Genomic DNA, 14,505 nt, shown 5'->3' with positions numbered 1-14,505 from the left:
CCTTTAATGCAGTTTCATTACACACATGGCCTGGGCCCTGACACACAGAAAGATGTTTCAGGTTAGCTGGAGAGCTGGGGGTTGTGGATTTTGTGGCCTAAACACTGACAATATTCTCTGACTTTTCAAACTTCAAACATAGACACTAGACCATGTGTTGGGGTCATGTCACCTTAAGGAGATAGACCATAAGACAAAGCATATATTGACACATTGGCATCCCCCCTTAACACCGGTTGTCAACGATGCTTGTCTCTTTCTCGTGAGCTAGCAAAAGTGCCTAATACAGAGAGTCATGGACACGTGCGGGTACGAGCACACCTGAGGGGTGAGGGGTGGTGATGGGGAGGGGATGAGAAAAGTATATGATGTCTACTATTCACACACACTCGGGCACTGTCTCTGTCTCTCACACACAGACACACCTGACGTCATTTGCATAAAACCACTATATATTATCAATCACTGGCAAGTGCTTCTAACTTATTAGACAGAAGTCAACCATAACCAGGTGAGTGCCTATTCTTTGTTGGGGGGGGGCTGTATATAAAAAACAATTTATATATTCTTTGACGTTTGTATTGTATTGAGTCATTCAGTGTAGTATAATTTTTTTTATGTGATCAGCTGTACAATAACTCAAGAGTTGTAACACAACCACGCGTAATTATCAACTACCATTTAAGTTACTGCTTTGAATGAGAATGCTACTATTATCCAGCTCATTGTGACTTAGTTAATGTTATAGGTCAAACATGTGGAATTTTTTCTTTAATGAAAATGTCTTATTGCAGTTCACACTTAGCTAAAGCAGAGTTTAGTGCAGAAAAGCCAGTTTGTTGTAATTTCAAATGATTTTTTAAACTGAAGCAGAAAGGCATTTGCACTTTGTGAAAATTGATAAGAATCAATCATTTATGGTGGATTGCATTGCAGAAACTGCATTTTCTGAAATGTAAATGAATTGCTTAAGCAAAATGAATTACTTTTGATGCTTGGATATGGTGTTTTATGGTTGGTGTAATAGTTCTGCAGAATATTCAAGATTTCTAAGATTATTATCGATCAGATAAGGAATGCTCATAGATATCAAAACTTTGCCATGTTTTTAAAGTTAACACCTTCTGTGTTACAACCTGCCGTATCAATCAATGATGTCTCCAGGTTTATAGGCCAACTCAAGAACCTTTCAAATACTGCCATGAATTTGACAACAGTTGTGTATCGGGACTCGTTAAACATAGCTATTGTCAAGAATGTGATAACTGTGGTCCTCTGTATCGCCATCATCTACTTCAACGGCACCTTGGTGCACACATTCAAAAAACACGAGGTCTGTATCCTGTTCATAAATTTTGTATCTATTTATTACATCCATTTAGAACTAGATAGTAGACGACAGAATGTAATATATTCTGCACTGTGAACATCCCATTGCACAAAGGGATGTTTGAGTGACGTCTTTTATATGACATTTTTGGACGTCCACGTTTGGTCCACTGAAGCAGCTGTTTTTATCCACCGTTCAGTGTTTAGTGGGATAATTCACCTTTTAAGTTCTAAACTATCCTGTCCTTCTCTTCAGGTTTTCAACACAAATCCTCGTTACATCCTGTACATTCATCTGGTAATCAATGATATCCTCCTGCTCATCATGTTCACCCTCTTTCAAGTTCTCAGTTACACCATATTCACTCTTCATGTGTCTTTATGTATTATTTTGCTAGTGATTGCCATAATTTCCACCCTTAACAATCCCCTGACCCTCGCTGTGATGGCAGTAGAGTGTTATGTTGCTATATGCTTCCCTCTCCAGCACTCACAGATCTGTACAGTCAAAAATGTAACTGTTGTGATCACAGTGATATGGGTGCTAAGTTCACTTTCAATTCTGCCAGATTTATTCACCATCTTGGCCACAGAATCCAGAGATTTCTTTCATTCAAGAGTTTTCTGCCTTTGGAACACAATTTTCAGACTTCCTGAGCTAGAAAAGAAGAGAGACATATCCAACATTGTATTTCTGGTTATTGTTTGGCTCACCCTTGTCTACACATATTTCAGAATCCTTTTCACTGCACAGGCAGCTGCTGCAAACGCCAGGAAAGCAAGAAACACTGTACTGCTGCATGGCTTCCAGCTGCTGCTGTGCATGCTCACCTACGTGTATGATTTGCTGCTGAATGGTTTGACATCCTTGTTTCCAAGTGGAGTACTGACTATTCGCTACACAATCTCAATACTAGTACATGTTGTGCCTCGAATCATCAGTCCAATTGTTTATGGGATACGAGATAAGATGTTCAGAAAGTACCTGAAAAAATACTGGTTTCATACAAAAAATGCTAATGCTCTTGTACACAGGTAACCCAGACAAGACAAAAGCAACGTTATTAACTTTACACATTTATCAATTTCTCTTAATTTTATTACCATTTTCTTTTAGATACAGACTAAGTAAAAGTAATGATGGGAGTAGTGAAATTCACTTTATGTTTTTCATATCATCCTGACTTGCCAATTTGTTTTGATCTTTCTAAACTCTCAGTCACAGTGAAACAGTGTTCTATTAGTCTCTGTATTTTGAAGCTGTTGGCAGGAATACTGTGACTTCTTGTTTGTATCACAAAGGAGAAAACTGTAGTAACCTAGCCTAGAGAAAATAAAAACATATTTTCATGAGTTTTTAGAATTTGAGGTTTTTGGATTAGTTTTTGGTGACTGCAAGCTACATTAGTGCTACCACTAGCTCTTGCAGTGGTGAAGTGAATGCAGAACACCACTGAACTGATCTGAATGGACTGGACTGTGGACTGGACTTTTCAGTTTTGTTACTTTTGTTATTTGGTCACATAACTATGGTTAATAATAAAAAGCTTCAAATCCTAAAAGGCTTCAATTCCATACACATATATCCTACTACAATGAGGACACACATAGAGTATAAAGGCAACATGAAACATTAATATAGAAAAACTTTTTAGTTTTTAAATTTGAACACAAAAAGACACCACAAACATAAAAACCTAGTGATTGCCATAGTGTGCTGTAGGAACATCTAGATTTCTGAAAAGTCTAATGTCATTACAGTAATACGTTACATTGGCTTCTTTGAATTAATACATTTTTAAGTGCATCTAAGGACAGAAACAACTGCATTATTCTGCTAAGACATCATCAGGACTTTGCAAGCATCTGTGCAGACAGCATGCTAACATAAAGCAAGTACAGAACATAAAGTGATGATAAAGCTGAATGTATGTAAGTCCTAAGCCAGCAGACAGAGCCTGGTCTCCAACAAATAACAAATGTGGTGATCAGCAGTCAGACTACCTGTTCTTGTTTTTGTAGTAGAATCACTGTGGCGATCTCTCTAAATTCTTTTAGGGCTGCCTCCTCATGTATTTAAAAATATGAATTATAGCAGTGCTTCAGGGCAGTAGGTGCTGTAATAGGAGAGCAGGTCTCAAAAATGAACAATATGTATATCTTTAGCCAAATCATTTTCTCAGTTATAATTACAATGCCATCTGGAAACTCTTCTATTCAAGTAGGATTATTTATGATATATTTGTCTCTGTGGTTCAACGTGTCATATTTGCTCATTCTATCATAAAAACTGAATGAAAGCAGCATCTTAATTTCATCACTGTGACTAAGAAAGTATTCCATGCATTTCATTTTGAATTATTGCAAAATAAAGGTATATACCATTAAAAATTGTCTCTACTTGTATTTAACAACGCTTTGTTTTTTATTTATGTGTGCTCAAATGTAATAATATGCTAATAATAATACATTTGTCTCAAATTATGAACGCTTACTCAAGTTTATGGTAAGGAAGGCCAGTGAAAATGTAACCCTTTTGTCTTTAATAGTTTTTGATATAACACTGTTCAAACATGATCTCAGATTCCAAAGTGAAAAAAATAATGTGCTGCAAGTTTGTCGACCAACCATTTTTTCAAGAATATATAGCTTTAAAAATATTTTAAGTATGAAGCTATAGTTTCATAGCCAATATTACATTTGTCCAAATTTTGAAACATACAATTTTTAAACCAATCAGAAATGATTGTGCAGAATTTGTGATGATGTGAAATGGAATGACCCTTATGTTAACTGATACCCAGCCAACATGTATATATGGGCCCCACCTGGTTTTTGCTCGGGCTGGATGGGTACCATGTGGGCATGGGCTCAAACTGGGCTTTTGTATGGGGCCCTACTTGGGTTCTTCACATTAAACCCATATGGGCAATCCCAAGTGGGCACTTTTAGTAGGTCCTAGCTGGGTCAAACATGGGAAACACTTAACTTGGTCCAAAATGGGAAACACATGTAGGACCCACTTGGGTTTTCCACCTGGGATAGACATGGGCAAACACAGTCATTTAAGGATAGGCTTTTTGTTGTGTGCCCCAGGTGGGGCAAAGTGAGGTAATCAATATATGTTTGAGTATCAATGACACAGGTGGGGCCCACCTGGTCAAACTATATGGGTCACACATGGGCAAATGCAAGTCAGACCCTGAAAACATGTCTATGTGGGCCCCAGGTGGGGCAAAGTGAGGTAATCAATATATTTTTTAGCACTGATGATGACATAGGTGGGGCCCACCTGGTCAAACTATATGGGTCACACATGGGCAAATGCAAGTCAGACCCTGAAAACATGTCTATGTGGGGCCCAGGTGGGGCAAAGTGAGATAATCAATATATTTTTTAGTACTGATGACACAGGTGGGGCCCACCTGGTCAAACTATATGGGTCGCACATGGGCAAATGCAAGTCAGACCCTGAAAGCATGTCTATGTGGGTCCCAGGTGGGCTATGTTAAGTTAATATGGGCATATATTTTATGTGGGCTCAAGATTGTTTAGTATATATGGGACCCACTTGGGTTTCTCACATGAAAGACATATGGGCAAAACCAATTGGAAACATATAGTAGGTCCTGGCTGGGTCAAACATGGGAAACACTTCACTTGGTCCAAAATGGGAAACACATGTAGGACCCACTTGGGTTTTCCACATGGGTTAGACATGTGCTAACATAGTCTTTTAAAGAAAAGTTGTTGTTGTGTGCCCCATATGGGGAAAAGTGAGGTAATCAATATATTTTTAGCACTGAAAACACAGGTGGGGCCCACCTGGTCAAACTATATGGGTCGCACATGGGCAAATGCAAGTCAGACCCTGAAAACATGTCTCATGTGGGCCCCAGGTGGGGCAAAGTGAGGTAATCAATATATTTTTTAGCACTGATGACACAGGTGGGGCCCACCTGGTCAAACTATATGGGTCACACATGGGCAAATGCAAGTCAGACCCTGAAAACATAAAGTTATGTGGGCCCCAGGTGGGGCAAAGTGAGGTAATCAATATATTTTTTAGCACTGATGACATAGGTGGGGCCCACCTGGTCAAACTATATGGGTCGCACATGGGCAAATGCAAGTCAGACCCTGAAAACATGTCTATGTGGGCCCCAGGTGGGGCAAAGTGAGATAATCAATATATTTTTTAGTACTGATGACACAGGTGGGGCCCACCTGGTCAAACTATATGGGTCGCACATGGGCAAATGCAAGTCAGACCCTGAAAACATGTCTATGTGGGCCCCATATGGGTTATGTTAAGTTAATATGGGCATATATTTTACGTGGGCTCAAGATTGTTTAGTATATATGGGACCCACTTGGGTTTCTCACATGAAAGCCATATGGGCAAAACCAAGTGGAAACATATAGTAGATCCTGGCTGGGTCAAACATGGGAAACACTTCACTTGGTTCAAAATGGGAAACACACGTAGGACCCACTTGGGTTTTTCACCTGGGTTAGACATGGGCAAACACAGTCATTTAAAGAAAAGATTTGCTGTGTGCCCCAGGTGGGGCAAAGTTAGGTAATCAGTATATATTTTTGGTACTGATGACATAGGTGGGGCCCACATGGTCAAACTATATGTGTCACACGTGGGCAAATGCAAGTCAGACCCTGAAAACATGTCTATGTGGGCCCCATATGGGTTATGTTAAGTTAATATGGGCATATATTTTACATGGGCTCAAGATTGTTTAGTATATATGGGACCCACTTGGGTTTCTCACATGAAAGCCATATGGGCAAAACCAAGTGGAAACTTATAGTAGGTCCTGGCTGGGTCAAACATGGGAAACACTTCACTTGGTTCAAAATGGGAAACACACATAGGACCCACTTGGGTTTTTCACCTGGGTTAGACATGGGCAAACACAGTCATTTAAAGAAAAGATTTGCTGTGTGCCCCAGGTGGGGCAAAGTTAGGTAATCAGTATATATTTTTGGTACTGATGACATAGGTGGGGCCCACCTGGTCAAACTATATGTGTCACACGTGGGCAAATGCAAGTCAGACCCTGAAAACATGTCTATGTGGGCCCCAAATGGGTTATGTTAAGTTAATATGGGCATATATTTTACATGGGCTCAAGATTGTTTAGTATATATGGGACCCACATGGGTTTCTAACATTAAATCCATATGGGTGGGCATCCAATGTAGGTCCTAGTTGGGTCAGTGATGGTAAATGTGTACATTGGTTCAAAATGGTAGCACATGCTTATGTGAGGATTCTTCTTCTGTGAAGAGCCTGAGAAAGTGTTATTTGAATAAAGGAGGATTTATTCCAAACAAGCCCATCACAGGTTGCACACAACCCAGGGAGTTCTGAAAGTCAAATTGTAAAAGAATCTCAAAAGAAAGTATGAACATAACTCTCTTTTATAACCTGCAGACGGCACCCATGGGGTACCATTCTCTAACGAATCACCCTAACTTTAACATATTTGGCACAACCTCAGTCTATCACTTTTGCTATCCTTACGTACAGTCAGATGTTCTTTACCCTTCATTTTGACCCTCTCAGTATTTAGCCTTGGCTAGCGAATGTACTTAAAGTCCACGTTGAGACCTCAAGATGTTATGTGTTATCAGACACTACAACCCAGCTGTCAAGTGACACTATAGGAACTTTGATGTTTTTGAACATTCAGTGTTACTCAAAACACTCTGCACACTACTCCAAATAACTGGTTTGAAACTGGTTACTTTTTAATTTTAGATTTCATTTTAAGTACTTAATTTGAACTTTCAGCGCTCTGCATGGGGAGGCTCAGATAAGATAAAATAAGGACTTCATGGTTCTTCTTAGGTAAATTCACTTGTCACAGCAGCAATAATAAGTGATTCAAATGGACACAAGAGTAGAAAAAAGAAAAGCAAAAATACAAATAAAGAAACTAAGATAAAAGTGAATTACACAGACAAAATCCAGATTTGGCATTTGCAAATTAAGGATTACTGGTTGTTCAAACAATTAAGACTATTTACTTGAGCAAACATGCAATTGAGGATTTTTAGTAGATCAGACACACTCTACTGTATTAGAGAAAAGACAGTTAGCTACATGGAAGTTGGAAGTTTTGGTTAATCAGATCCAGTAAAGCTCCTGAAGTATATTACCGATCTGTTAAAATGTTACTCTTCAAACTTGTGACCTCAAATTATATAACCAGAAATAATTTATATTTTCTTTGAACTAGTGGAAAGGAGAGGAATGGGGTCTTTAAAGCAGTCACACTTCAACTGTGAAACTCCCTTGTCCTTATGGTGTATTGACACTATTGAAACTTTTCAAAAGCAGTCTAATGTTAGAAGAGCTTTTAGGTAAACTGTTATTCTTCTTCTTATCATTATTATATATTTTATTAATTATATTTTTATTATGATGTTGATTTGGGTGACAATTATTTGATAAATATTATGTATTAATTTTTTAAACATATTAACCATCCCTATGCTTAAATAAATAAAATTGTTCTTTTAAACTTGTGCATTGTTTGACTTTTAAAATTTTTGTATCAGGTGTAAAATGACTTTTTAAATAAAGTTGTTTTTAATGTGAGCAGCTCCTATTGGCTCGTTTAAAAAGAGGGAGGAGCAGATTGCACCGCCTAGCCTCTAGTCTTCGCGGTCTTTCGTCAGTTGCGCCTTTTCTCTCCCTGGTGTTTGAGAACGTGGAGGACAAAAGGATACCAAAGAATCGAAAACTATGACAAAGGTAAATACTTAAAGTTTTCTAAGTTTTCATCAATGGTTATTTTAGTAACTTTCTATAGTCGTCCTAAACGGTATAAGGGGGAGAAGCATAAGATCTTTAGCTAGCAGGTAGAACTGGGTTAATTTACTGCATTGTCTTTGGCAAACATAATTTAAAGTTAATTACAAAACTCTTACTGCCTATATTCTACTCGAAAAAATTCATCTTATCTTTTTCTGTTTTCATTGCGCCATTCTCTCTATACAGTTTTTGAATTTATATATTATAACGTACACGGCAGTTTTTTTTTCTGTGCTTCTGCAACTGTTTCTTAGGTTTTCCTATAAGGTTTTGTAATTAATTAAAAAATATATATTATTTTTTTGGCTTTAGTGGATTCTCGCTCAGCTAACTCGGCCATTATGCACTACCCAGTAAACAACATGGCTGAACAGTATCTTAAATGTTTGAACATGAGCTAGTCATACCATGTCACGTAATATTCATGTGCAGTGTGCAAGCTCACCTTATAGGGTGTAAAACATGAGGTGTATGAGGTGATTGTTTAAATTATAGGAGTAGATGCCTGCAGCTGAAACAGTTTTCTGATCTGAACGTGAACCTACTGGTCACGTTTACGGTAATGTTACCAGATATGCATTGTACTATAGGAAAACGTGGTGGATCAGTGTGCAAAAAGCCCCCAAAAGAAACACACAGCTTCTTTAGCTCAAACACTGTCGGATCTCTTAGATATTGTGCTGTTCCATCTAGTTATTGGTTACTGAGAAATGTTAAGTTATTAATTAATTAAGAGAGTGCAGCTGTTCAGATCAGATGGTGAAGTAGGAAAATGCAGAACATGTTACTATAGCTGAATACTGTGTAAAAATACTAGTAATAAATCTAACTCCCATTTATGGCTTTTACTACTGTGGGGCTAAATGAAAAATTACAGACATAATGAAATCTGCTACACTTACAAAGCTTAAGTTTAAAACAATTATTATATATTAAGCATTTTTTTGCTCTTTTTTAAATTCTTTTTGCTAATAATCGACTCAATTTTATTATCAAGTTCAAAGACCTATTAAACTTTTAAACCATTAAATCCAGGAAATTAGATGCCCGTAAATGTACGAGACCCTCTTTATGGCTAGTATCCCCAAATATTTAATAATTCTTTCTAAAAGTACACAAATTTTGTTCTTTTCAATTAAATAGTGCATGTTTAATGTATTCTTGAGCAGGTAAAAATTCCACTAAATTAGTTTTTGCATATTTTTAAGTATAATCAAATTTTTATAGTTAGCGAGTACTTTTAATTTGGAGATTTTGCCACTTGTTTTGAAGTTTGGATAGTGCTTTATAGTAATTTGTAAATGTTTTGAAGTCATCTGGCTTTAATAATTTAATAAAAATTAACAAGCCATGTAATAATTTGAAAACCACTAGGGACCACTTATTACTATGTCACCAATTTTTACTTAAAGGAATTTAGGAATTATGTCTGTCAAGACATTTGTTCTGGCATAAGTCACCATTTTGATATACCTTCCTGTGACTTTAAAGTCTGTCAGCTAGTTAGATACATTTTGCACTGCTAGTGTTTGCTGCTTGAATTAGTCAGTTTACCATATAAACACATGCAGTGCCTTTCAAACTTTTAATTACACTGTTCATTTTGTGCATTAGTAAGAGAATCTTTTATATTGAATTATTCTGGGAAAAACGAAAATGTTTGTATTTTTTTTCTCATGCGCTTTCTTTCATTTCCTTATCACGTTTAGATTCTTCAAGATCACAAGCACCATCTTTAACATGTAAGTAACTTTCATATTATTTGTATTACTTGTTATTATTATTATTATTTTTGAAAAGTGATGGTCTTTGGGGCATCCTTGAAAGGAGTGCATTACTTCATTTTTTTTTTTTTACTGGTATTCAGTATATATACATATATATATATATATATACATATATTTATTTATTTAGGCACAGGAGGCAATGATCAATTTTAAAATTTAACATTTATTTAAATTTCCATCTTTTATGCTAACAATAATGCCAACAGTGTTCTCTTCACTTGTCCCACAACTCTGACAGTTTTGGTCCTCTGCTCTCCTCACAATTGGCTGATTTCCATCTGAGCTGCTACTGCAAACTGCATTAAACTGATTTTACATTGCCTTGTTATTCTAATCTTTATCTGCGTTTTGGACTACAAATATTCACACCTGCTGCTAGTAACCAGAGCTCACAAGAGTGCAAGGCGTGTAGTTCAATAAAGTGATCGATGTGTTCACTAGCTGATTTCAATAAACCGGTAACTTATCAAATCTATATTTTATAGGAAGTACATTACTGATAAAAGTGGTAATAAACATGGTAACCAATAAAAATTTAAATTTCCTGTTATTAAAAAAAATACTGCTGTGAGCTCGGTTTTCTAACACCAGGTGTGAACATCTACAGTCTTTAACCTCTGGTAAAGATTTAAAATAAAAGCATTAAATAACATAACATTAAACACTAAGTTAGTTTGATGGTGTTGACTGCAGCAGCTCAATGTTAATCAGCTGATCATGATGGAAGCAGATGAGCCTTTTTCATCATAGTTGTTGGTGATGTGTTGGTCGAAACGAAACGGCTCTTAGAGCCGACTCTTTGAAGTGAACGACGCGAGCGTGTTTTTTTTTTTCTTTCTCACCCTCTCTCGCACTTTTTTTCCGCTTCACTCCGCACGCGAGCCTTGTGCTTTGCGCTGGGAAGAGGGGAGGGGCGGTAGTTACACTCGCAGTAGCACAGGAACAGAGCGGGAGGAGAGAGAGAGAAAGAGAGACAGGGACAACAACGTCACATTAGAAAGGTATAGTAATCATCCACAACTACTTTCAATTATGGATGATAAAGGATTCAGAAAGTTTATTCATGCAGGCCCATATGACAGAGAATGTGCATTTTCTTTTTGTTTTCATATTTTAATTTATATTTGTGTTGTGGTTTGCAGTGTTTTGTGTTGTTTCACTTTAAATTTGTTTAAAAGGAAAAAGCTGAAAATTTGAATAGTTAAAAGTTGAAATGTAAATAGTTGTTTTTGTATTATATGATTTATTTATTACATTTTATGTGGAGAGAGTAAATAAAAGTATACTTACGGTGCCCGCTAGAGACAAAGCACGTACAAACCCCAAAACATGTAAAAAAATTCCAAAACACGTAAAAACTCCATAGCACGTACAAACTCCGAAGCACTTACAAAACACAACAGAAGTGCTCCAGGATGCTAGGCACAGTGTTGAGCTTTTGTTACCTAGTGGCTACACAAGCCAGGAAGTACCAACGACCGGATTTGGTGTGTGGTAGTAACAGGTAAATGAACAGTTTTTGGAATTATTTGAATATATATGAGTGCTTGTGTATAAATACACAAACAATACACATATGCTTTCAATTGTGTAATTTAAGTGATCTAGGTAGCTCTGTTTTGGAAGTTCAGTTAACGCTAGAAATGTGTTTTAGGGTTTGTACGTGTTTTGTCTCTAGGGGCCACCATATATATTTATATATAAACATATATAAATACAACCACGTTTCTTTTTACATTAGTAATTCCTTTTGTGCATAATTTTATATTGTTGTTAATAATAAATTAATTAAAGCAACAAAACAACCTGAAGAGCCGGTTGGGAGCCCAAAGAGCCGGCTCTTTTTAGTGAGTCCGAGCCGAAGAGCCGGTTCTCTAAAAGAGCCGGAAATCCCATCACTAGTTGTGTAATATGCTGGTATTGATATGATCAAAAATGAACTGAGTTGTTTCGTATTCTATAGAAATTGTACATCTAATTAATAACAAGGCTTTCTGCTGATGTTATTAATTAAAAATTTATTGTTTTATTTTTAAGCAACAACTTTTTAGCATGCAATCAGTCCATGCTGTACAGGACAGATTTGTAAACTGTGCATACAAAAATAGACTATTTTACAAAATTGCTCATTCAGCAAATGTAAATCACAGCTGATTTTTTTGTTGTAGTGCACTGTCACAACTAGAAATGTGGGGGGAAGTCCTCAAAATTGAAGGCAGAACAGGAAAATACATGGAAATAACAATTTTCCTTTAAGCACATCAGTAATGGTCGATCCGGATACTTGATAACTGTTGGTATAGGTATGACATGAATTTGAATCTCCATTATCACAGGTTTTAATTGGGAGGCAACATGCAGATATACAGGAGGACTATAAACAGCAATTCCTATTGCATACAACTGTTTTAGAAAATACCAACAACACTGTTAATTTATCACTTGCTGGTCTATAGACTTTACAGTGTGGATGGATGGAAAATCCATCTGGCTCCACTCTGGCTGAATTGGTGCTACAAACAACTCTGCGCTCGGCTTTCCTGGCTGTGTGTGGATTTATACTTACACATCCAAATTTTGACCCTATTTTTCTTCCTTTTCAGCTGATTGGTCAATTTCATGTCAATCACCAATTAAACAATCCAATCAGAGAACATTTCAGAAGTTGATTCTGTTCATCTGGACGTAGCGTTTTCAGTGGGAGAAAATGCTGAAAGCGCCACGTCCAGATGAACAGAATCAACTTTTGAGATTTACTTACCTGGATGATTGAGCATGCATCAAGACAATCAGACAACAGATAGGTTTGGCTGTTGGAGGGCTGCATTACGGAGCTTCAGGTCCTGGAAGAATAAATTCCCTTTACATACCAGACCAGCATTTTTCTTCATTACCAAGAAGGAAAACAGTCTGTGCGTGTCAGAGTTCAGTGGTTTTTGTGTCACAGGGCTTATAATATGTGTATAAATCTGGCCAGGGACCATCACATCACACTGCTATCATATTTTTCTGTTGCTATCATGTTTCTTTTCTGAGATGTTGTTACTTTTATGACAGATGTAACGAGAAATCTTCCAGAAAGTTAAATTTTTATTCTAATCAAATATTTGATTCTGATAACAGATAAAGTTTTTTTAACTTTTGTTCTGCTATGATAGTTTATACAAATTTTGGCCAATTCCTATTTATTTTAACCCTCAGCCCCAAAAAGTCGCCAGCGACAGGTTTTTCCAAACCTGTCTCGTCAAACCTGAGCTCTACCAGGGCCCAACACGCCTGGACTTTTAGAAGAAAAGAGATGTCCAAAAATAAACCACAGGGTCAAATACTTGATTTTGTTCAGTGTTTTAGAGTTATTAATTTGAATTGACTAATTTAAATATTTTATTCATGTACATTTTGATTGCCTTCAGTAAAATGGCAAAATTTCAATTTCTTTTTTTCTGTTATTAATCCTTGATTACATTCATATAGTATACAGTAGAGGAAAAAACCTACCAGATGTGTAAAGTAGTAGTAATACTGAAAAAGGGACAAAAGCACACACAGTCACAGCTGATTTTATGACACTTTTACAGCTAAAACAATATATAATTCCGGTTATCCTGCGTAACATTATTGGGGATAAAGGGTTAAGGAACCGCAATTAATTTTTTAGTTTAGCTTGTGTTTACTACCATATTTTTTTATCACCACACAGTAAACATTAAGTAATATGTAAAGCGTCCATTTATCCTCCATTCCGTCCATTATCTTAAGCTTAGGCTGCTGCCCTCAACCCAATCCGGTACTAAGTAGAGAGGCTCAGACTTCGCTCTCTCCAGGCACTTGGCCCAAGGCAGTCCCAGGCCAGCCGAAAAACATTGTCCCTCCAGCATGTCCTGGGTGTTCTGGGTCTCTTCCTGGTGGGACATGCCCAAAACACCTCACCAGGGAGGCATCCTAACCAGATGCCATTATCTAATCTGTCCTTTTTGTATGTTCCCCTCAGGTTGCCATGGTAGCAGATACAGGGGGAACAAGTGTAGACGATGCCACAAGAAGGATGATGAAATTCCTCATATGACCTGAGCTGGCTGTGGAGTACAACATGCTTGGCCGACATGGGAAAAAAAAGTTCAGAGATTTACGTCTTTTTAATGTTGTGTATGGTAAGTTAGTTTCACTTGAGACATTTGAACTTTAGAAAACTAAACTTTTTTAATAAAGTGTTTGAAAGTGTAACTGAGATTGGTTATCATGCAATTTATATATATTTTTGAGGCAATAAAGTGAAATAAACATTGTTCTTTGCAAATCATCACCAAATTAAGTAAGCTAAGATTAACTTTACTTTGGCTTGCCCATTTTCTTCTTCATTTGCAGAGGCACTGAAGAAGAATTATTTAACATCAAAAGTCAACTTGCAAGAAGCAGAGAAGGCTCTCTCCAAGTGGTTCACTGGAGCTAAAGACAGAGGAGGACCGAGGGCTGCAAGGGTACAAAATAGACTTACGGCTCTGTAAAAACAAAAAAAGAAACCCTGCTGATTCAAGATAAGCTTTTGAGTTT

At 37.0% G+C, this 14,505-nt stretch overlaps 1 protein-coding gene and 1 long non-coding RNA gene across 2 annotated transcripts; both read left to right on the top strand.

Moving 5' to 3' along the window:
- Nucleotides 1-295: 295 nt before the first annotated feature.
- LOC116310173 (odorant receptor 131-2-like) lies at nucleotides 296-2,368 on the top strand. The gene is made up of 3 exons (XM_039612673.1): nucleotides 296-309; nucleotides 1,165-1,333; nucleotides 1,586-2,368. Exons 1-3 carry the CDS (start codon nucleotides 296-298, stop codon nucleotides 2,366-2,368), a joined length of 966 nt encoding a protein of 321 aa, XP_039468607.1.
- Nucleotides 2,369-8,018: 5,650 nt separating this feature from the next.
- Nucleotides 8,019-14,471, top strand: LOC120440189. Its single transcript, XR_005613056.1, has 4 exons — nucleotides 8,019-8,107; nucleotides 9,877-9,909; nucleotides 13,946-14,105; nucleotides 14,320-14,471. It is a non-coding gene; the product is annotated as an uncharacterized LOC120440189 (long non-coding RNA).
- Nucleotides 14,472-14,505: the final 34 nt, after the last annotated feature.

Source organism: Oreochromis aureus, linkage group 5 (assembly GCF_013358895.1).
Source record: "Oreochromis aureus strain Israel breed Guangdong linkage group 5, ZZ_aureus, whole genome shotgun sequence".
NCBI classification, from domain to species: Eukaryota; Metazoa; Chordata; class Actinopteri; order Cichliformes; family Cichlidae; genus Oreochromis; species Oreochromis aureus.
Note: the sequence above shows the minus strand (reverse complement) of the source record. Positions and strands in the feature narration are given on the sequence as shown.

Excerpts from the sequence above, each read along its gene's own strand:
- LOC116310173 (XM_039612673.1), top strand. Across the intron at positions 1,334-1,585 it reads ACACATTCAAAAAACACGAG|GTTTTCAACACAAATCCTCG; the intron begins GTCTGTATCCTG and ends CCTTCTCTTCAG.